The sequence below is a fragment of the Somniosus microcephalus genome, chromosome 29 (genome assembly GCF_052327205.1).
Source record: "Somniosus microcephalus isolate GS21.2 chromosome 29, FLI_Smic_1.0, whole genome shotgun sequence".
NCBI classification, from domain to species: Eukaryota; Metazoa; Chordata; class Chondrichthyes; order Squaliformes; family Somniosidae; genus Somniosus; species Somniosus microcephalus.
The window spans coordinates 16,836,260-16,858,691 of NC_141015.1; the positions used below are offsets into that span (position 1 = coordinate 16,836,260).

At 44.8% G+C, this 22,432-nt stretch overlaps 1 protein-coding gene across 1 annotated transcript in view; it reads left to right on the forward strand.

The window, feature by feature from the left end:
• Window positions 1-18,213, forward strand: part of ldb3a (LIM domain binding 3a) — a 210,520-nt gene extending 192,307 nt beyond the window's left edge. The window contains exon 17 of the mRNA XM_085970260.1: window positions 249-18,213. Coding sequence (XP_085826386.1) covers window positions 249-338 — 90 coding nt within the window. The 3' untranslated portion in view covers window positions 339-18,213. The remainder of the gene's footprint in view (window positions 1-248) is intronic.
• Window positions 18,214-22,432: the final 4,219 nt, after the last annotated feature.

The following is a 22,432-nucleotide window of genomic DNA, read 5'->3' on the forward strand; positions in this document are numbered from 1 at the left end:
GCATAGGCCTGGAATCAGGCTGTCTATCCTTCCTCTCGGACGGGCAATGATGCCAACCATGGGAAGACCTAAAGGAAAGAAAAACAAACTGGTGCTGGCCTGGCTCTAGCCGTGATTCTGGTTGTTTATCCACCTCAGTAACGAGACAAAGGTATTCGGAAAAACCACTTTGTAAGTTGACCTGTGACGGTTATAGTTTGACTCCAGTGTCTGGCCTTTAAAGTTGTTGTAATTTGTCTTTTCTTCAGGTGTGCCATGTGAACCTAGAGGGTCAGCCATTTTATTCCAAAAAGGACAAGCCGCTCTGCAAAAAGCATGCTCACGCCATTAATGTTTGAATCTCAGGGACCATCGAAAGAAAGAACCGGGAGGAAACATGTTTATAAGGAGCACATGGAGAGGAGCTACCTCTTCCAACGAACAGAACCCACAGCTGCCTTTTAAGTCTTTTCATTCTTGTACTTTTTTTTTTCGTTTTAATTAAGTTTCAAATAATTTAAGATTGTGAGTGATTGTAAACATTCAGTTGCTGGATAGGGTGCAGGGCATTGTGGGAATGCACTTTTTCCACAGCCAAAACAGTAGCATCTCACAATGCATTATCAGGCATACTCAATACTAACAAAACACATTGCACATAACCGGAAAGTTTACAGAGTTAAGCTTGATGAATGCTAGTCCTCTGATCCTGATTTAATAGCTAATACTTCTCAAAACTAGCAGGTTTCCAGTTGAACTAGATAGTATCTGCACCTGCATTAAGCAGCCATCCTTTAGACTATGTCTGTAATTACTGTGTTAAGTGGCCTAGTCCTGTCTTTTTTTGTAAAGGCTTTGTCTGGTTATTGGATTTAAGTTGTAGTGTAGTTGCACTGATGCTCTGTGGTTTCACCATGTACCATTTGAGTTTGTACGTGGATTTAGTAAACAACCAAAGCCAACTACTAACAATGTACAGGAAACTTTTTTTTATCCGGCACTGACGGGACCGACGTGGTGCCGGGTCATCAAAAATTCCGGATAGCCGAATGCTATAGTAAAAGATAGGGAGAGCTGAGAGCTCCGTATAAAGCAACAAACCCTGTTGCTTAGCAACAGTTTCAGAACAATGGCCACAAGTTCCAAGCGTCTCTGTAGCTTAGCAACAGCTGCAGCCACACCCTTGCACAGCAACAGATCGGAAGGCAAGTACAATATGAAGTAAAACTTACCTGAAACTACTCCTGAATTTTGCCGGTTAACCGAGATTTCCGGTTATTTAGGTGCCGGTAAATCGAAAGTTTCCTGTAATAGTTCCACTTTCTTGTTTTGAGTGTTTAAGATATCTGCTTAAGGAGCAAAAACCTGAGTGTGGGCATGTATGATAACAGTGGTCCTGTCACTGCTGTCCCCATTTTTATGTGCCCATGGAGGAGAAGTGGCAGAATTTACCAGCTTGCAGTGTGGAAACGATCGCACACTATTCTGTCAGTACTGCAACCTGTGGTTCCGCATTTATGTTTGAACAATTACCTTGAACCTTAAAATAAGCTTGGGTAGGCAAGAGCCATGTCACAAATCAACTGCTATGCTTCTTAAAGCTTTTGGGGGTAGAGTTTCCGCTCAGTTGCGCTGATTTTTTTTCGGCGCAATTTGCCCGAAATTAGCCAAAGCAGCGCAAAAGATCGCGGGGTTTTAAGTGCAAATTACGTTCAGTGCAAATCAAGGTTCCGCGATCTTTTGCACTATTTAAAAAACATCACGCTAGATGCTGGCAGAATTGGCCATGCCCTCAGGATGAATTAATCACCATTGGGAGTTTCTGCTAATTGTGCCTGTTTGTGTGCCTTTGGGGAGGCTCCAAAAATTAAGCTGGTTCTTTTGGGCACGAGAATACTAATAGGCATGTTTTCAAAGCTACTGTGCCCTAATATAACTAGCAAATAATAATGTATATTTTTTTAGTCATTTTCAGTCATTTAAAATCTGGTTACTCACAGGTGGTGGATTGACACAGTGATTGAAAATTCTGATTTTTTGTGATAAACCCATTTTCAGCTGTATTAATCCAGCTGCACTCTTAAATATATGAAGGAATATTTTTTAAAGCAAATTTTTTTTTAAATTACGTTTTAAAAGGCTGCCCGATTGCACTGGTTCATGACAGATTTTGTGTTTGGCAATAGGCAAATGAGTTTAGGCGGAAACTTGGGGGGGGGTGAAAAAACACTTCTCAAAACGGGCGGAATTTTGGGCAGGATTTGCGCCCGGATCGCTGATTGCGCCCAAAGCTCTGCCGCTATGTCTTTAAGAGTTAGGAATTTATTTTACCAAAGTCAAAGGTGCTCAAACTATAGCCATTTTGATGAAGACAACCTGGACAGATCACACTTTCATTGTCTCAGTTTATGGTTCCGGTAACACTTCTCATTTTAACCTATTTTTGATTCGGCTATTCTTTGTTTGGATCTGCCTTGGATTTCAGTGGGCTGGGGTCAGTTACAGTTAAATCAAAATGAAAATCCCAATTACAGGTGCTTTGCTCACCCTCTGAGTGACAAGTAATCACTTTTTTTTGAGAAACTAAGGTAATTAGATATTTTTAGTATTTGTTATTTTTTTATTTCCTGAGTAACAATGATGTCTAGCAGTGAGCGATTTCCCTTTTACATCCTTAATTGCAGCCAGTAATACATCATCATAATCCTATACATTGATATTTACTATAAACTAGTTAATCTTCTGCGGTATAACAACAGAGAATGCTGGAAAAACTCAGCAGGCCAGGCAACATCCGTGGAGAGAGAAATAGAGTCAACGTTTCAGGTCGAAACCCTTCATCAGGACTGAAAAAGCACAGGAAATGAAACAAATTAAAGGCCAGTTTGGGGGCTGGGAAATGGGGATGAGAGAACAAAAGAGAAGTGAAGAGACATTAAGAGGTATTCAAAACCAGACGAGATGGTGATAGGACTAGTAAAGAGACAAAAGACGGCTCTAGATGAGGTGTGAAATGCGCCGGCAGAATGGGAGACAGCTGCCATGTGGGAGAGAGAAAAGGGGGAAGGGCACAAAACAAAGGTGTGGATAAAAAATATATATAAAAATGTAATAGGGGCCGAGGTTATGATCTGAAATTGTTGAACTCGATATTGAGTCCGGAAGGCTGTAAAGTGCCTAATTGGAAGATGAGGTGCTGTTCCTCGAGCTTACGCTGGGTTTCCGTGGAACAATGCAAGAGCCCGAGGACGGTGAGGTCTGAGTGGGAATGGGGCAGTGAATTAAAATGATAGGCAACCGGAAGCTCAGGGTCACCCTTACGGACTGAACGGAGGTGTTCCGCAAAGCGGTCAAATTAAAATAGTACCTTTGGTCCCGATCTTGACAGGGACGTGTTGTGTAGGCGGGGTGGCGGAGTTTTGGACGGGAAACCCGGAAGTCCAGGTTTCCCCGCTTGTGTCTTTTTTCTTTGCCAGGTTCCCCGCCTGGAAATCAGCCTGATTGACAGGCTTGGCTTCCAGTCGGACGGGCAGCACTCTGGAGCAGGCCGCAGGTAGGAAGCCTGCAGCTGCTACTAGGAGCGTGGAGGGGAGTCCAATCCCTGACCCCGGGGGGAGGGGGTGGCAATCCCCGACCAGGAGGGTTTGATAGGGGGGGGATCAAGGAAAGATAAGCTTGGGGGGCCGAAGGGGAAAGCACTCCTGCTCCTCCTGGCTCACAAGCAGTGCTGCAAAGGCACTTACCTTCTCCCCAAAGCTGTCCTCGCCTCTCTTGAGCTTTTGGGTTTTCCACGGCCTGGGAAACCCAGCTGGCCAGGATTGAACCTGCAAAGCAGGTTAAATATGAGGCTGCCATCACACTCCTTCCCTCACAATAAGTTCTCCCTGTCTCTCACTCCTAATGTGGCCTCTCTCTTACCCAACACCACACTCATGTTCGTGTTCCTCTTTCCACCCCACCCCAAGCAAGTTCTCCCTCTCGCCAGCAGTAGGGCTCGTCTCTGCCCCTCCCTCCCATGGGGTTCGCACTTTTACCCACCCATATTTCATCTGTTTGCAGAGACATTAGGATTGTTTTTGCTTTTTCCCAACAACGAAGATGGTAAGATCACAAATAACTGTTAAACAGGTATTATAAAATTAGCCTGGACAGCTTTCTAACGTGAAACATTGTTCTGTTTAGTAAGCAAGGAGTTTAAAAAGACAGCAGCGGAGGAAAATTCTTCAGCTTTAACTCACAGCTCTACTAGTTTGTCAAAGAGCAAGGAGAGATTATCGAGAAAGCCTTGGGCTAGAAGAAAGGAAACAGCAGGGCGATTAACAATCACTGGAAAGCAGGCTGCAGCTGGGAGATAACCCGCCACAAGTGTATACCAAAGGCAGGCGTTGTTATTGGAACCTTGGTGCTCAGTAACCTCGGAGATAACGGTCTGGCTCCCAAGCCCTGGAAGGATGCACAGAAAGAAAGGATAGTGTTTAATATAAACTAGTGGTTCTCCATGGCACTGCTAAGCCAGGTAATGTTTCAGTTACTGTCTGTTATTATTGAGTTGGTGCTTTTCTCTCTCTATCTATTCTTTGTCTCTATCTCTTTCGCTCCATCTGCTGTGATCGTCTCTATGTGATCTTCCTTTCCATCTGTAATCTTTTCTTATTTTAAATGGGAGATGGCGGGTCGTGGATGGGGAGAGATAAAGCGCTTAACTACTTTGAATGTATTTAGAATTTGCTGATTCCTTCCCCTCGTCCCACAATCACTGTTGTACTGGGGGTGAGATTGGTCTTAAGCATTGGAGCAAAACGAGCGATAGCAAGTCAGCAGCCCATTTTACACTCCACTGGACATTCATTTCCATCGACTTCAATGGAAATTACTATCGGGTGGAGTGTAAAACGGGTTGCTGATTCACTGTCACCTGTTTTGCGCTACGACCCAAGACCAGTTTCAACCCACTGCCTCTCTGTTGGTTTCAACCCCACTTGCACCTGCACCAGTTGCACTCACTTTGCCTCGTCTCCCCCACAATGTAGCACCAAGATCAGCTGCGTGGAATGGTGTCCTTAACTCTAGCTTATCACCGCTTGCGTCCACCCTGTTCTCTTGTATCTGAGCATTGATTCTTACTATGATCAGTATAATCTCCCTTCATCGTTCCTATGCTCTTTCCCATCTCAATCCCTTGCTTGGCAGCAAGATGACTACACCTTACAGCCCCCTACAGCCGTCCTCCCCTCATCACTGTGCCGTTCCCCTCGTCTCTCCCTGAAGGTGTACCATATCAAGTGAGTACTTTTCTTCTGTATCAGCTTTCCACAACCTTCTTGCCCCCCTGTGAATCCCTGCTCCCAGTCTCTGCTGCTGCTTCTCTCTTTTTAATCTGTTTACTTCTGCCAATGGCCCTTCCATGTCTCCGCCTGTCACCACTGCGCTCTCCCCCTTTCCTCTCTGTCTCTCCCTTGCACTCTTTGCCCCATTCTCCCTCCCAGAAACTAAAAAAAATCTGTTTCTCAGTACTGAGCAGGAAAACCGGGTTTTCGTTCCTTGAGGGCACTTCAGTATTTCTACAGAACGTTAGCACCGTAAGGAAAGATGCAGGTGAGCAGCCCAAGGTCTGTAATGGAAGCAGCAATGGAGAGGATGCAGGCGGATTACCCAAGGCAGGGTGCCTTAGGCCCACTTTGGTGGGTGGGGGTGCCGCCATGTGGGATAAGCAGAGACGGGGATAACCCTGAGGGATTAGAAGCCGGGACAGGAGCTGGAGGAGGCAGATGGCCGGAGCATGATGCCAAAGGCCTGAGATGGAAGCAGCAGGGATCAGAAGTTGAGACAGGAACAGGTGGCTGTGGCACATGCCTGAAGCTCGAGATAGTGGTAGGCAGCTATGGAATGGAAAGGGATGCAGGCTAGTTGTCAGTGAGAGCAGGACGGAAAGGGCAGACAAGTAGGGAGCTTCGGGAACAACCGGTCAGGGGTGAGCAGCGCTGTGGGAGTTGGGAAGCAATGGGGGGGGGGGGGAGGGGGGATTCTTACTTTAAAAAGTGAGTGTGTCTGAGAGCGGGCGGGTGGTTAAAAAGGATGAAGCTGACAGCTACTTGCGAGAAACCCCCATGGGAGAGGCAAGTTAGCATCTGAAAGTTGTTAAGAGGCAATTAGGAGCTGCTTTAACTGCAGACTTGAGCTTTAACTCTTGAGTGCACAGGTTTGCTGAGCTTCCTGGAACTCGCCAGTCAAAGCAAGGCGAGATGACAGCGCGAATTGAGGGGGCTGACCAAATGACAGGCAGTACTCTGACCTCACACCTGCTTCCTTGCCTAAGTGAAAGGCTTTTGGAGAGTGCGCTTTCACTACTTTGCAGCTGATTTCCACTACTTTGGAGGTCATTTCTGCTACCTTGGATTTTTTGTGAGTTTGATCTACACTTTCCATCTGCCAAGCATCAGTTCAGCATGGGTGCAACTTATGCAGCTTTACCTTGGACCTCCGATGAGGAACAGCACCAGCAGCAGCAGCCTCAAGAAATCATAGAAGTTTATAGCACAGAAGGAGGCCATTCGGCCCATCTTGTCCGTGCCGGCCGACAAAGAGCTATCCAGCCTAATCCCACTTTCCAGCTCTTGGTCCGTAGCCCTGTAGGTTACGGCACCTCAAGTGCATATCCAAGTACTTTTTAAATGTGATGAGGGTTTCTGCCTCTACCACCCTTTCAGGCAGTGAGTTCCAGACCCCCACCACCCTCGATGAAAAAATTTCTCCTCAAATCCCCTCTAAACCTCCGACCAATTACTTTAAATCTATGCCCCCTGGTTATTGACCCTTCTGCTATGGGAAATAGGCCCTTCCTATCCACTCTATCTAGGCCCCTCATAATTTTAAACACCTCAATAGGTAAGGTGCAGCCTTGCCTTCTCCTCACCGACCTGCCGCTCCACAGGAGAGAGGGGATGAGCACAGAGGTGCAGCTCGCACCCTCCCAGAGCTCTTCAAACCTTGAAGCAGAGTTAGCAGCTGGCTCCTTGGAGACCAGGGCTACCCCCTGAAGATGTAGCTGATGACACCCGTTAAGAGTCCAAGCAATGAGGCCCAAGAGAGATATAATTAAAGCCACATGACCACGATATCTGTCATCGAGCAAGCAATCGGAATGCTGAAGATGTGCTTTAGGTGCCTGGACAGATAGGAATGGGTGCACCTGCAAGGTAAGTATGTATGAGGAGTGATGTGCTGGAGTCTGTTTGGGAAGAGAATCTCCCTGCAGGCCCTTACAGAACACAGCATCAGCTCTAGAGGAGGCATCATTTAAGTAAGGCACAGCCTTGCCATGTTGGGACTCCATTAATGCAGTTTCTTCCTCTGCTCCCCCACCTGGACAATCCTTCAACTTTCACCTTCGCAGGGTCCCTTTAAATATTTCAGCTAATAGATCCATGCATGTTGTCATCACGCCCGCTCGCGTTAATTGGTCGGGAAACCCGGAAGTCAGATGCTAATGCAGTGGCTTAGTTAAAAAGCTCCTGACAAACGTGCTGCTGAAAGTTCCGGGTTCCCCACGCGCTACAGGGCTCCCCCACTGCCAGTGTGTCGGACAGTGAAAATTCTGGCTAATGGGTCAGAAAATAAAGCAACTTGTGCTGTGGAACATAATGTCATAACGCCACCTAGCTTTGGGAGTAACAAAATTGTGACACTGGAAGTACATGTGACAAACAGGAAGTGTGCGCTAGATTTTTAATGTATTAACATGGATATAACTCAGCAGAGTAGGCGGTCACTCAGGAGAATATCAGGCAACATCATGGTTTAAGTGACAGGTTTTCTGACAAACTGCTGAATGATCACCCCATGTCAGAGCTGCTGAGGGTAAAAGGCAATTTGACTGTAAATTCAGATGCTGGTGATTGTCTAATTTCTTTCACTATTCAATTCAATTTTATTTGTCATATATTCAGCAGACGTGTGTACTGCACAATGAAATGTTGATTTTTACGAGTCCTCCCAACATTGGAATAAATATGGCATAACAATGATAAAATACTAATAGAAATACAGTAATAATAAATAAAACAACAGTAATAAATAATAATAAATTATATGTTCATGAGTCTTATGGCCTGGGGGTAGAAGTTGTTTCGAAACCTGCTGGTACGAGACCGTATGCTTCGGTATCTTTTACCGGATGGGAGCAGGGCGAAGAGGTTGTGGCTGGGGTGGCTCGCGTCTTTAATGATTCTCAGGGCCTTCCCCCCGGCACCTCTCGGGGTAGATATCCTGCACAGCAGGTAGTTTAATTCCTATAGTGTGTTGTGCAGCTTTCACCACCATCTGTAGAGCCTTGCGGTCTGTGGCGGTGCAGTTGCCATACCAGGTAGTGATGCAGCCGGACAGGATACTCTCGATGGTGCACCGGTAGAAGTTGGTGAGAATCTGGGGGGCCATTCCATTCTACCACTTTTAACCCTGTGTACTAGTGCTTTCCAGGAAAACAAACATGGTGAGCCTCAACTTACCGTAGGTTTACAAGCCAGTGAAAGCTGATTGATAAGTTGCACCAGTGTAAAACTTGTATTTAGGACTTTTTTGCCTGGCAATCAAATTTTCACAGTGCCTAACTTGCACCAAATGGCAAGACCCATCTTAAGATGTGACTTATGTACAAGATTCTGTGATGCAGTATTTCCTTTTTTTTTCCTCCAGCTTGTGCAACTTAATTGCGATATTTATAGCTTGCTGAGTGAGTCTTCACAGCAAGATCACCATTTCAAAAACCTACTTTTACCATATGCTGTTTACAGCTTGCAATAATTGAATACATTTCTGCAAAGGAACTTGTTGGTGCTGAATTGGCATTTTAAGATTGATCTTACTGATCCTGACTCTGGAATGCTGCCAGAACTTATTGTTGTGCAGTAGTCAACATACATGTTTTGCATAGAAAAGGTGTGATTAATGCAATTACCCAACACAAAATTGATATTGAGCCTGATTATATTATTCCCTTCAAGGCCTCAGCCCTCCCTATCGCTGTAACCTCCTCCAGCCTCATAATACCCACCCTGCAAGATTTCAATTCCTCTGACTCTGGCCTCCTGTGCCACCCTCCTCCAGCCTCATAATATCTACCCCCCCCCTCCACCCCACCCCCCAAGCTTTCAATTCCTCTGACTCTGGCCTCCTGTGCCACCCTCCTCCCTTTGCCCACCATTGGTGGTCGTGCCTTCAATCGCCTAGGGCCCACGCTCTGGAATTCCCTCCCTAAACCCCTCTACCTCCTCATCTCCATCTCCTCCTTTAAGACCTCTCTTAAAACCCACATCTTTGACCAAACTTTTGGTCACCCCTCCTAATGTCTCCTTCATTGACTTGGTGTTCATTTTTTGATTCCACCTCTGTGAAGGGCTTTTGGGATGTTTTTCTGTGTTAAAGGTGAGGTATAAATGCAAGTTGTTGTTGTATTAATGTGCAACTTTGTAATTCAAGCAGTTAGGAAGAAGAATTTGCTTTTATATAGGACCTTATGATCATCTCAAAACTCAATGCTTTACTTTTGTAGTGCAGTCACTGTTATGTAGGGGAGAACACCCTGCTCTTCTTTGAATAGTGGCATAGGATCTTTTAAAATACAATGAACTAAACGTTAAACATTTACGGTGTTCTTTACTGCTTGCTGACATTCACTGTTGAAGCAGGTCCATGAGAGCGGCATTCTTGAAACTGAAATAGTTCTGGCACCAGAAACCAGCAATACAAAACAGGCTGAAAAATAGGACGTTTCTAACTCTCAAATATTTAATATTTCAGCATAGTGGTGATTGCAGCCTGAGGCCAGGTAGTCAGGTAACCTTTGTTTCTTTTAGGAGCAAGGCAAATCTTTCAGAGGCTGTCTCAAAGTCTGAAAGATGAGGATTGGGAGCATTGATGTCCTTAATTAAGGTTTCCTGTCTCTTGGCCACAGATGGCATTCAAAACAAGTTTCAGCAATTTCATGGATAGACAGCAGAATGGTGCATAAAGGAATCAATCAATATTGCTTCTACATTGAGTGAAACTTGTGTGGCAAGAGTTGAGGTAATGTAATTTGCTCTGATGTTGGAATTGCAGTTGCTATTGCATGGACTTTGTGGGTTCTGACAGATAAGAGGGTGACGGCCAAGATTTGTACTGGCTGCAATAACTTACGATGGGCGCAAAGCTGAAGCAGAAATCTAAACAAATTAGCATTATTGAGTCTATAGTGGGCACCCATATTACAATGTCACACACTGTAATCGAAGCTACCTTCTATTACTTCCATTTATCTTTTCCCCATCAAAAGCTATTCCAAGCACTGACTTTTACCGTATATCCGTGACTGAAAAAGAGAGGGTAACATGATTCTGATAGTGAACTGGATTTGTACTAATCTCAGCAGACAGGTGGAGAGACTGCATTAACTAGAAAATTTAACCAACCCTCTTTTATTTTGTTATAACAAACCTGTATATACTAGAAATGTGAAGAGTGGGCCAATAGTGTGTTTCTGTTATTAGTTTCACAAGTGTGATAGGCCCATCTCTCCATGAGCAACATGTGCATGGGTACATTGTTGTCTTGAAACATCGCTTGGACAGAATACAGAGAGGAAAACCAGGTGGGTTCTGTTCCCGGCGTGTGATCTTCCCTACCTAATTTTTCTCTGTGTTCTGCCCAGGCTTAACGCCCAGTGGGTAACGACATAAATCTACTTCGCACTGTCCAGTTTCAAAGCTGTATCTCACAAATTGAGGAATGTTCATAATCCACACGGTGAGATACGCTATTCGTTGATAGACTGGAACCTTGAATCCTGCATGCAGCATTAAATATTAAGTATTATTGATTAGATGTATCTCTATTTTTATATTTAGAAGTGTGACTGAAAAATCCTTTTTCGAGGCTGAAAATCCACCAACAGCAACTCAGTTTGTAGCACCAGTGACTCTTTCTTTTGAATTTTAAGCTTCCAATATTTTACCCAGCTCTCCAAAAACAGGAAAGAAAATACATTGCAGTTTGTTTAAACATCTGAAGTTACTAAGTATTGTTTTTTAGCAATATTATCTGAACGGATAAAATATTGTTGCCTAGTTTGCGAAAGAAGTTCCTTCTGTTGTAGTTGCACGAAGAGTAAATTTCCTGGTGGGGCAAACTGGAAAATTCGAGCAACAGTGTTGTAGCCTAAACTCTGATCCACACTTTGTTTGAGCATGGCTGGGAGCGCCGGATTGGGGAATTAACCCAATACAAGCAACATGCTGAGTGATTTCACGACATGATGTGGTTATATCAGCCTTCAGTTGTTTTATTTCTTTATTTCAAACCCTGTATAATGTGTCATATTAGAACATCACCAAAAGTGACCTTGTGTTGTAATATTATAGCTGTCTTTTTCTTTGTTTTGAACACTATTATTATAAGTGAAAAATTATGAAAGAAAAGAAAGGATTTGCATTTCTGTAGCGCCTTTCACAACTTCAGGACATCCCAAAGCTTAACAGCCAAATAAGTACTTTTAAAGTGTACTCACTGTTGTAATGTAGGCAAAAGCAGTAGCCACTTTGAGCAAAGCAAGGTGCCACAGAGCAATGAGATAAATAACTAGATAAATGACCATGTTTTAGTGATGTTGACTGAGGGATAATATTGGCCAGGACAAATCCCCTGCTCTTCTTTGGATCTTTTACATCCACAGGGTCTGTGAGGGCAGACAGGGCCTCAGTTTAACGTCTCATTCGAAAAATGGCACCTCCAACAATGCAGCACTCCCTGGAGTCTCAGCTTAGATTATGTGCTCAAGTCTCTGGAGTGGGGCTCAAACTCATGACCTTCTGCCTCAGCGGTGAGAATGCTACCACTGAGCCACAGCTGATAATGATCTGAGATGAAATTCTGATCCTTTGATAGAATAGATTTTTTTAGAGGAATGTAGAGATGATTGTTGATGGATACAAATCACGGTGGGCACTAGCTGCCACGTGCAAACTGATGATAACCAAGTGACACAGTGTGGAGATGACTTAAACTGCATGAAGCCCTTCAGGCAAGACCAGGTCCATATGTTTTAGTTTTTTTTAAATGGTGAGCAGTAGCATATGTTTGCAATGAGAAAAATGTTTGTATGATAGAAACCGTGGTGTTAAGTGAAATTTACAGACAAGTCTTATGTTTGAAAGGTTTACTTTTGACTTTTTCCTTCAATGTTTTACCTGATAGGAATGACACCCTTGGGAAAGATGTAGCTGTCTGTGAGCAAAGTTACTGGGGCACACTGTCTGTTTAGCTAGGTCACTGAAATTGCACAGCACCTGAAAGATAAAACTAACTTGCACTTACAGGATAACTAAGTTTGTGTAACAACCTTGCAGAAAGCTGGTACTGCTCAGTAAGTAAATTTGTAGCTGCCTTGCAGAAGTTGACACTAATTGATATATTTTTGCATAATGCTCGCTGACTTCGCGCAGGGTTGGCCCTAATGAATTCTTTATAACAAGCTCCCAGCACTGGGAACTTGCCAAAAAGGGAATGGAACATTGCATGTGTCAGCAGTCCGTAAAGGCTGCAGCTAACATTTAAAGGGATGTGGCCACTTAATAGTTGCAATCCTTACAAAGGCTTTAAGTATATTTCAGCTTTTTTAAAAGCTGTAGGAGCAAAAATTGTAACTTGCAAAATAAATGGAGCGACATCAAGTGAAGTCTGTCGGCAAATGATAAAACTCCTTGTTTGGTGGGTTGGTAAAGTAGGAATGCTGGTGTCTGAGGTGAGTTGCCCTGAACGGCACTCTACCCCCGCAACCACCCACCCACCCCCCTGCACCCAGAGAGGCCAGCAGTGCAACATGCCTGACTGGAATTGGCAGCCAGAGTCAATACAGGAAACTTCGGTTTATCCGGAGGTTGTATGTCCGGAAACCTCGATCTAACGGCAGAAATCAGCAGCCGTTTTGGTTAGGTTTTTTTTCTTCTAGCATTTTTTTTTTTAACAGTCAGGCTCTGGAAAGCGTCTCTGTAGCTTAGCAACAGCTTCAGAGACGCTTCCAAGGTACGGGCCGAGTGTTTACAAGCTGTTGCTAAGCAAGAGTGTTTGTTGTCAGATACGGAGATGAAAACCTCCGTATCCTTCAACATTAGCGCTGGTCTATCCGGAAGTTTTGATAGATCGGCAGCAGCTCGGTCCCGTCGGTGCCGGATATCGCGAAGTTTCCTGTACTGTGTACTGTACCTTGCCCACATGACCTGGGAACAGCTGTATAAGAAGATGGTACACCTTGAGGAAGCTGCCAATGTAAGACCACCCAACAGACTATCCAGTCGATAGCCCAAGCATCCATGGGACAAAGTGATGCCTGTCAATCTGTTCTACATTTAGTGCAAGCTTCATGCCAAACCCACACATAATTGTAAAGCTCTTTCGTTGTTTATCATGCATGTTCATTCTTCATCAAGCTGCAAATTATAACTGACACCCTTGACACACACTAACCTTCAGATATAAAATTGTTGTAATATAACCTACCTGCATAATGCGTGTTCACCTGCTGACACAAAAGATGAGCTGCAGGATGCCACATGCCTCCTCTATTTGGGGAAATGCAGTGCAGTGGTATGAGATTGGGCAGCCATGTCATGCTGTTGCTGCTTTCAGTGGGAAAGATGTGAATTCTGGCCATGTTGCCCTATTTATCAGTCTATGTTTGTTGCATGTGCGGGCAGCACATTGGCTAATAATACAGGTGATCCATATGTTGGCCTGGAAGAAGAGACAAAAGTTCAGGCAGGAGGTGACTGACTGCAATGGGTAGGTTCTCATTCAGTAGATGGCATGGATCTCCGACCGGCTCCATCCTGACCTGGAACCACTTACAGATCTATTCCCAAAGGTCATTCCCAGTTAGGAGTGCCAGGGCCTGCAAATATGGTTGGTGACATAATGTGTGGACAATCCAGCTCTGGTGCCTGTTTATCTTCCTAGCAAGGCTTCTTTCATCTTGTACCACTTCATCCTTCAAATACTGTATTTGTGATGCTTCAAAACTGGCCCCATCACTAACTTGAACTAGACTTGCTAACCGTCACTACACACTTCAGTTAGATGTCTTGCTGTGCCTTTAGTTTCCATTTTTCTCTCTTTTTTGCTGCTGTATCTGTTCTGCTGAAGTCTTGGCAATGCTTCAATTACAGTTGGCTTTCCTGTGACTTAGCAGGCAACATTCAGTTCTTTTAGGTTTCACGTAAACATCGCATACTTTTAAGAGAAAGAAAAAACATTCAGTTTTCAAGCACTGCAAATGTCATTAAAATACCAACAAAAATCTGTAACAGAAGTCAGTATTACAAATGTACAGAAAAACTTTTATAAAGCCCGCAGCCCCTCCGCTGCTCATGGAACTTCCCTTGGGTCCACTTCAGATGGGCATAGGGAGTGATTGGCCCAATCCCATCCCAAGCGAGACCCCTTCAGGCCAGATTAAAAGGTCTGCTGGAAAATTGCTGCGTACCTAAGTGGTGCAGATCTGGCGAGGTGGATCTTCCCGTCTCTGTTCTTCTCCTGTGCCACGAGCCTTAGCAACTGGACATTATTAATTTGCATGTTTTTTTAAGGTTTATTGTTTCCAAAACCCAGCTTACTATAAGCTCTGCTAGTTTAGGCTATGTTTTTCTGTAATGTCTGAGAGTCCTGCCAATTCTTTTTGCACAGGTGAGGACAAGGGATGTCACAATTTGGCAGTACAGTCCTCATTTGAAAAAGTATCCTCCATCAATAAGTGTGATATTGTGGAATCTGGGCATTGTTAAGAACCAACTTTACAGCAAAGGCCAGCAAGGCGACATGGACTTGTGCTGAACTGTGCCATGAAATTATTATTTGCAACAATGGATTGACTTACAAAAAAAGTAAGAGATTAAAATAATCAAATAACCTCGTCAGCATGCAGCACCATTTTTGGGCCACAGCGTTGTAGTCACTACATTAGTTCTTTGAATCGACTATTTTCCTGGAAAAGTTACCTAAAGATAAATAAGGAAAAATATTACCACCGGTTGGTGATTCAGTAGCTAGGGGGCATAAATTTCAGCTCATCGGTAAAAGCATGAACTTCAGCAGGTGGTTTTGTTTCTGACATGGAGGGGTAAATTTTAACTCCCAAAAACAGGTGGGTTGGGGTCGAGTGAGATGTTAAAATTTTTTAAATCTCTTGCCCAATCCCAACCCACCCACTTCCGGTTTAACAGAGGTGGGACAAGGGGCCGGCTCCTGGGAGGCGGGTTGGCAATTTAAATATTTCAATGAGGCTGGCAGCCTCTGATTTAACCTGTTTTGCAGGTTTAACCCTGGCCAGCCAGGATTCCCAGGCCTTGGGGAAACCCAGCAGCTGGAAGGAGGCGAGGACAGCTTCGGGGAGAAGGTGCCTTTAAAGCACTGCTTGTGGGCCAAGAGGAACAGGAGTGCTTCCTCCTGGCCCCCCGCCCCCACCCCCCAAGCTTCCCCCCCCCTCCATACAAAGATCACCGGGGTCAGAGATCAGACCCCTATCATCCCTCCCCGGATTGGGGATCAGACAGACACCCCCCACCCAACGCTCCCAGTAGTAGCTGCAGGCTCCCTACCTGTTCCGGAGTCCTCCCCGTCCGACTTGAAGCCAAACCTATTAATCAGGCTGACTTCCAGGTGGGGAACCTGTCATTGAGAAAAGTCGCATGTTCATGCGGGCAAACCCGTCCCAAACTCTGCCCCCGCCCTCCGCCCAAGCAACCTGTCAGGCAATATCGGGGCCTGAATGTCCCACCAGAAACAGCGGTGCATCGAGAATCTAGAATAGATTCTAAGAGGAAGTGGATAAATATTTGAAGAAAAACTATTTTAAAGGGACTGGGGAATGGTCAGAGGAATGGGACTGGGTGGATAACTCTTTCAGAGAACTAGTGGGTGATGGGCCAAATGGCCTCTTTCTATACTGTCAAATTCTACTGAAAATAGCCAGATAAGTTATCTTTCACACTCTCCATTCCTTCTATCCTATCCCCAAATATCACTGGTTTGGCAAAGCTTAAAACTTTCACAAACCAGCATAAAAAGTATCGAGCTTGCTGCACAGACTTTCAGCACAATAAGATATGGGGGAGATCTTTGTGACTCCAGAAAGTTTGAAATAAGGCCTGTGATCTATCTTTGTCAGGGGAGAGGCCTCTTCCAGACATTAAAAGCAGCTTTCTCTCTTTTGCCATAATGCCACAACCATCACAGTGGGGGTAGAACACCAAACAAACCTCCTCAGTTGGATATTTGTCAAGATGAGGTGCCATCTTACAAGTGGTGTACATTACAAGACATGTAATGTGGCGGAGCAGAAGGTTCCGATTTAACTGGTCCTTTCGATGGTTCAGTAGTTAAACTTTTTTTGGTTTATGGAGATTTCTGTGCAGTGTAGCCCCTTCACTTTGTTTGAATCACTTTAGAGTTTTAGGAACTCCATCTACACAACTGTTCTGTATGTAATTCAATTTGATAGCAGACTGCAAAGGTCGAGTGGCCATTTTTGGCTATATTAGTAGATGAGTCGTCGTCGTAGTATGTGTCTTCATACTGTTCCCTTTGGGGAACTGTACGAAGTGGTGGAAGGATTTCTGGCCGCGAGTGGACGAGTGCCTTCGTATGATAGATTGTATACAGACCAAAGGTGCAAAAAAGGATGCTGGGAGAAAGGTCTAATTGTTTCCCTTATTGGAGGCAAAGGTAGCATTTTAAGAAAAAAAATCCAGATCTATAATAAGTAATGTTGAAATTTGTTGGGCGTTATTGAGAGAGTATTTGTACTGTGTTCACCTCCTAGTAATACTGATTTTAGAGAGAGTGGACTTATCCATTGAAGAAATCCATTCCCAATGACATCCTCTTACCTATAACTCTAAGATAAGAAATGATATTGTGACAACTCAGAAATAAACAGCAGAGTGCTCTGACCATAGGACTGTGGAACAACAGACAAAAGTGAGTCATGTAAGGTTAGTCTTCAGATTAGGTTTAGTTTCTCATCAATAACGTCTTTGATTTTTGAAGTAAAGTCATGTTTTATAAACTGCACAAATGCTGCTGTGATGTGTAAAAATGGAAAGGAAATGACTATAGCAGGATGTTTGCTGGGTTGAACCAATCATTTAACTTTTTTTCTTTAAATATAATGTAACATTTTGAGATTGATGTGCTATGCAATAATATGGTTAAGATTAGAGAAAGCTCCTACTAAGGCTTGCCTATTCAGCTATATTACCGTGTTGTGATTATAATAAATGCAGATTAACGCATCTAATACACATTTTCTTTCATGTCGTTGGACAAGTGCTTCCCTGGGGCCATTCTTGAACTTTTCAATGGGAAATTGTGTAATCTGGTACATTCTGAACAAGAACCATCACTTTTACAATAATGACTGATTTGTAATTTGATAATCCAAATTGCCTTGCTTTGTTTGTAAACTGGAAAAAATGGTGAACTGGATCTTTAATTGTTTGAAGTATCCATTCGTCCCCCATTAAGAACAATTACTTCATGCACCTTCTAAAATCTGAATTGGTTCACCTTTTATTTGTAACAGAAGCCGAATGAATGTATGAGTGGGATGTGACCTGCCTGAAAGTTACTTAATTTTATTAGGTTTTTTTTGCTGAAAATGTGTGCCAACCTCTGGCTATAGGAATGTTTTTCAGTGTAGATGTTTAAGGGAGGAGAGAGGAGCCTACTGATACAGTACCTTCATGTAAAAGATATTTTGCTACTGAGCATGTGGCATTAGGTAGGAAGATACTGCCTTCTACGTTGAGTGACTATTTTGAGTATTAATTTTAGGAATGCTGAATGATTTGAGTTGGCATATTGATAGTATCACTGGACGAATTTTAAATTATGCTACGGATTTTTAAATATGTTTCTGGTTTTTAAAAAATGAATTTGAAATCACTGTTGTTCTTATTACACTTGCATGTGCTGTTGCAAAGACACTTCTTTGAGTTTGGAGATTGGTCTGATATTGCAAAAACAATTCATATGTAAAGCTGATTGGCCTCTGTACCTAAGAGTTCCAGGTGTTCCGTCCTGTAGAACATCTGGACTGTAATAAACGGCTGTAGGCCAAAGGGTTTGTTCTTGTTTTCAATTTTGCATGACCTTGAATGCATGAAAGATATGTCTCTGACACTGTTATCAATAAAAAATCATTTGTTTGGAGTTGGTATTCAGTGTGTTATGTTGTCAGAGTAACTGGATGAATAACAGTGAGCCGTGGTCCCAGCATCATCACTTTTTTCAGCTTTTCAAAAAATCAATACGCACAAGTGCATACATGCCAACCTACAAAACTCAAACGCTGATGAACCACTTCAGAAATCCCTCAAAAAGCTGACAACTCAAAAATCAATGTAAAACTGAAAAACCCAGTATAAAGGCCTATGAGCAAAACTATTGTTTCAAGATGATTAAGTTAAATTCCTTATTATTGCATTGCACGGCAGGATTTTTATTAAGTATTTTGGGATCACATTCTGCAATTCAGGTTTTAGTGAAAGCTGAAACGCAATGGCCTCCCCGTGACATACAAAAAGTAGTTATACCCTGTAATAGGAATGCAGTCGGACATGAGCTTGTCGTGACTTAAGATGCATCTATACCCAATATTCTATCAATTATGTTATGGGAAGAAAATTAATTACACAAAACAGCACTTTTTATAGTGCTGGGTTTAGGAATTTGTGAAAGAGGAAGTAAGCTCTGGTGTAAAATTTACTTCCCAGGGCATGCTCCCTGTACCCCTAGGAAACGTTAACCAATTTTTGTTGTGGTTTGTTGCAGTTTGAAGTGTACTGATTCAGCATTTAGGAGAGGGAGACCCAGAGAGTGCTCAATGCTACCAAGGAGTGTCACTGGAACCGTGTTGCTATGCCCTCCTGTCCCTGGAGTCTGTGCTTTTTAAAATTTATTCATTCATAGGCTGTGGGTGTCGCTGGCAAGGCCAGCATTTATTGCCCATCCCTAATTGCCCTTGAGAAGGTGGTGGTGAGCTGCCTGCTTGAACTGCTGCAGTCTGTGTGGCGAAGGTACTCCCACTGTGCTGTTAGGTAGGGAGTTCCAGGATTTTGACCCAGTGACGATGAAGGAACGGCGATATATTTCCAAGCGAGAGCCTGACATAGTCATACTCATAGAATCATACCTTTCAGCCAATGTCCCAGATTCCAGCATCCCTGGGTATGTCCTGTCCCACTGGCAGAACAGACCCACCAGAGGTGGTGGCACAGTGGTATACAGTCGGGAGGGAGTGGCCATGGGAGTCCTCAACATTGACTCCGGACCCCATGAGGTCTCATGGCTTCAGGTCAAGCATGGGCAAGGAAACCTCCTGCTGATTACCACCTACCGCCCTCCCTCAGCTGATGAATCAGTACTCCTCCATGTTGAACACCACTGGAAGAAGCACTGAGAGTAGCAAGGGCACAGAATGTAGTGTGGGTGGGGACTTCAATGTCCATCACCAAGAGTGGCTCGGTAGCACCACTACTGGCTGAGTCCTGAAGGATATAACTGCCAGTCTGGGCCTGCAACAGGTGGTGAGAGAACCAACACGAGGGAAAAACCTACTTAACCTCGTCCTCACCAATCTACCTGTCGCAGATGCATCTGTCCATGACAATATTGGTAGCAGTGACCACTGCACAGTCATTGCGGAGACAAAGTCCCATCTTCACACTGAGGACACCCTCCATTGTGTTGTGTGGTACTACCACCGTGCTAAATGGGACAGATTCAGAAAAGATCTAGCAGCTCGGAACTAGACACCCATGAGGTGCTGTGGGCCATCGGCAGCAGCAGAATTGTATTCCACCACAATCTGTAACCTCATGGCCCAGCATATCCCTCACTTTACCATTACCATCAAGCCGGGGGACCAACCCTGGTTCAATAAGGAGTGCAGAAGAGCATGCCAGGAGCAGCACCAGACGTACCTAAAAATGAGGTGCCAACCTGGGGAAGCTGCACCACAGGACTACATGCATGCTAAAAAGCAGAAGCAGCATGCTATAGACAGGGCTAGGCGATCCCACAATCAACGGATCAGGTCAAAGCTCTGCAGTCCTGCCACATCCAGTCATGAATGGTGGTGGACCATTAAAAAACTAACGGGAGGAGGAGGCTCTATGAATATCCCCATCCTTAATGATGGTGGAGCCTAGCACGTGAGTGCAAAAGACAAGGCTGAAGCGTATGCAAACATCTTCAGCCAGAAGTGCCGAGTGGATGATCCATATCGGCCTCCTCCTGAGGTCCCCACCATCACAGGAGCCAGTCTTCAGCCATTTCGATTCACTCCACCTGATATCAAGAAACAGCTGAGCGCAATGGATACAGGAAAGGCTATGGGCCCTGACAATATCCCGGCTGTCGTGCTGAAGTCTTGTGCTCCAGAACTAGCCACGCCTCTAGCCAACCTGTTCCAGTACAGCTACAACATTGGTATCTACCCGACAATGTGGAAAACAGCCCAGGTATGTCCTGTCCACAAAAAGCACGACAAATCCAATCGGGCCAATTACCGTCCCATAAGTTTACTCTCAATCATCAGCAAAGTGATGGAAGGTGTCGTCGACAGTGCTATCAAGCGGCACTTACTCAGCAATAATCTGCTCACCTACACTCAGTTTGGGTTCCGCCAGGACCGCTTGGCTCCGGACCTCATTACAGCCTTGGTCCAAACATGGACAAAAGAGCTGAATTCCAGAGGTGAGAGTGACTGCCCTTGACATAAAGGCAACATTTGACTGAGTGTGGCATCAGGGAGCCCGAGTAAAATTGAAGTCAATGGGAATTGGGGGAAAACTCTCCACTGGCTGGAGTCATACCTAGCACAAAGGAAGATGGTTGTAATTGTTGAAGATTAATCATTTCAGCCCCAGAACGTCGCTGCAGGAGTGTCCTGGCCCCAACTATCTTCAGCTGCTTCATCAATGACCATCCCTCCATCATAAGGTTAGAAGTGGGGATGTTTGCTGATGATTGCACAGTGTTCAGTGCCATTTGCAACTCCTCAGATAATGAAGCAGTCCATGCCTGCATGCAGCAAGACCTGGACGACATTCAGGCTTGGGCTGATAAGTGGCAGGTAACATTCGCGCCACACAAGTGCCAGGCAATGACTATCTCCAACAAGCTAGAATCTAACCACCGCCCCATGACATTCAATGGCATTACCATCACCGAATCCTCCACCAGCAACATATTGGAGGTCACCATTGACCAGAAGCTTAACTAGACCAGCCACATAAATACTGTGGCTACAAGAGCAGGCCAGAGGCTAGGTATTCTGCAGCAAGTGTCTCACCTCCTGGCTCCCCAAAGCCTTTCCACCATCTACAAGGCACAAGTCAGGAGTGTGATGGAATACTCTCCACTTGCCTGGATGAGTGCAGCTCCAACAACACTCAAGAAGCTCGACACCATCCAGGACAAAGCAGCCCGCTTGATTGGCACCCCATCCACCACCTTAAACATTCACTCGCTCCACCACCGGCGCAACATGTCTGCAGTGTGTACCATCTACAAGATGCACTGCAACCACTCGCCAAGGCTTCTTCAGCTGCACCTCCCAAACCCACGACCTCTACCACCTAGCTCTCCCAATTTTGGCCTAAGTCCCGGATATTAGGTAGAAGGACTTTGCAGGATCGACTGGGCTGGGTGTGCCTTTGTCGTGACCAAATCTGATGCCTCGTAGACCATCTGCTTTTATTGTTATTGTAATGTTTTGCAGCGATTTGATACAACTGAGTGACTTGCTAGGCTATTTCAGAGGGCAGTTAAGAGCCAACCACATTGCTGTGGGTCTGGAGACACATATAGGCCTGACCGGGTAAGGATGGCAGGTTTCCTTCGCGAAAGGAAATTAGTGAACCAGATGGGTTTTTACGACAATCCGATAGCTTCATGGTCACCATTACTAATTTCATTTATTTAACTAATTAAATTCAAATTTACAAACCGCCATGGTGGGATTGAACTAATGTCTCCGGGTCATTTCTCCAGGCCAACATAACCACTATGCTACCTGGAGTGTGTGCTGTGGCTCTCATTCCTAGAGTCTGCGCTCTGTCCCCTCCTGTTCCTGCAGTCTGGGCTGTGTCCCCTCCTGTTCCTGCAGTCTGGGCTGTGTCCCTTCCTGTTCCTGCAGTCTGGGCTGTGTCCCCTCCTGTTCCTGCAGCTGGGCTGTGTCCCATGTTCCTGCAGTCTGGGCTGTGTCCCCTCCTGTTCCTGCAGTCTGCGCTGTGTCCCCTCCTGTTCCTGCAGTCTGCGCTGTGTCCCCTCCTGTTCCTGCAGTCTGGGCTGTGTCCCCTTCTGTTCCTGCAGTCTGGGCTGTGTCCCCTCCTGTTCCTGCAGTCTGGGCTGTGTCCCCTCCTGT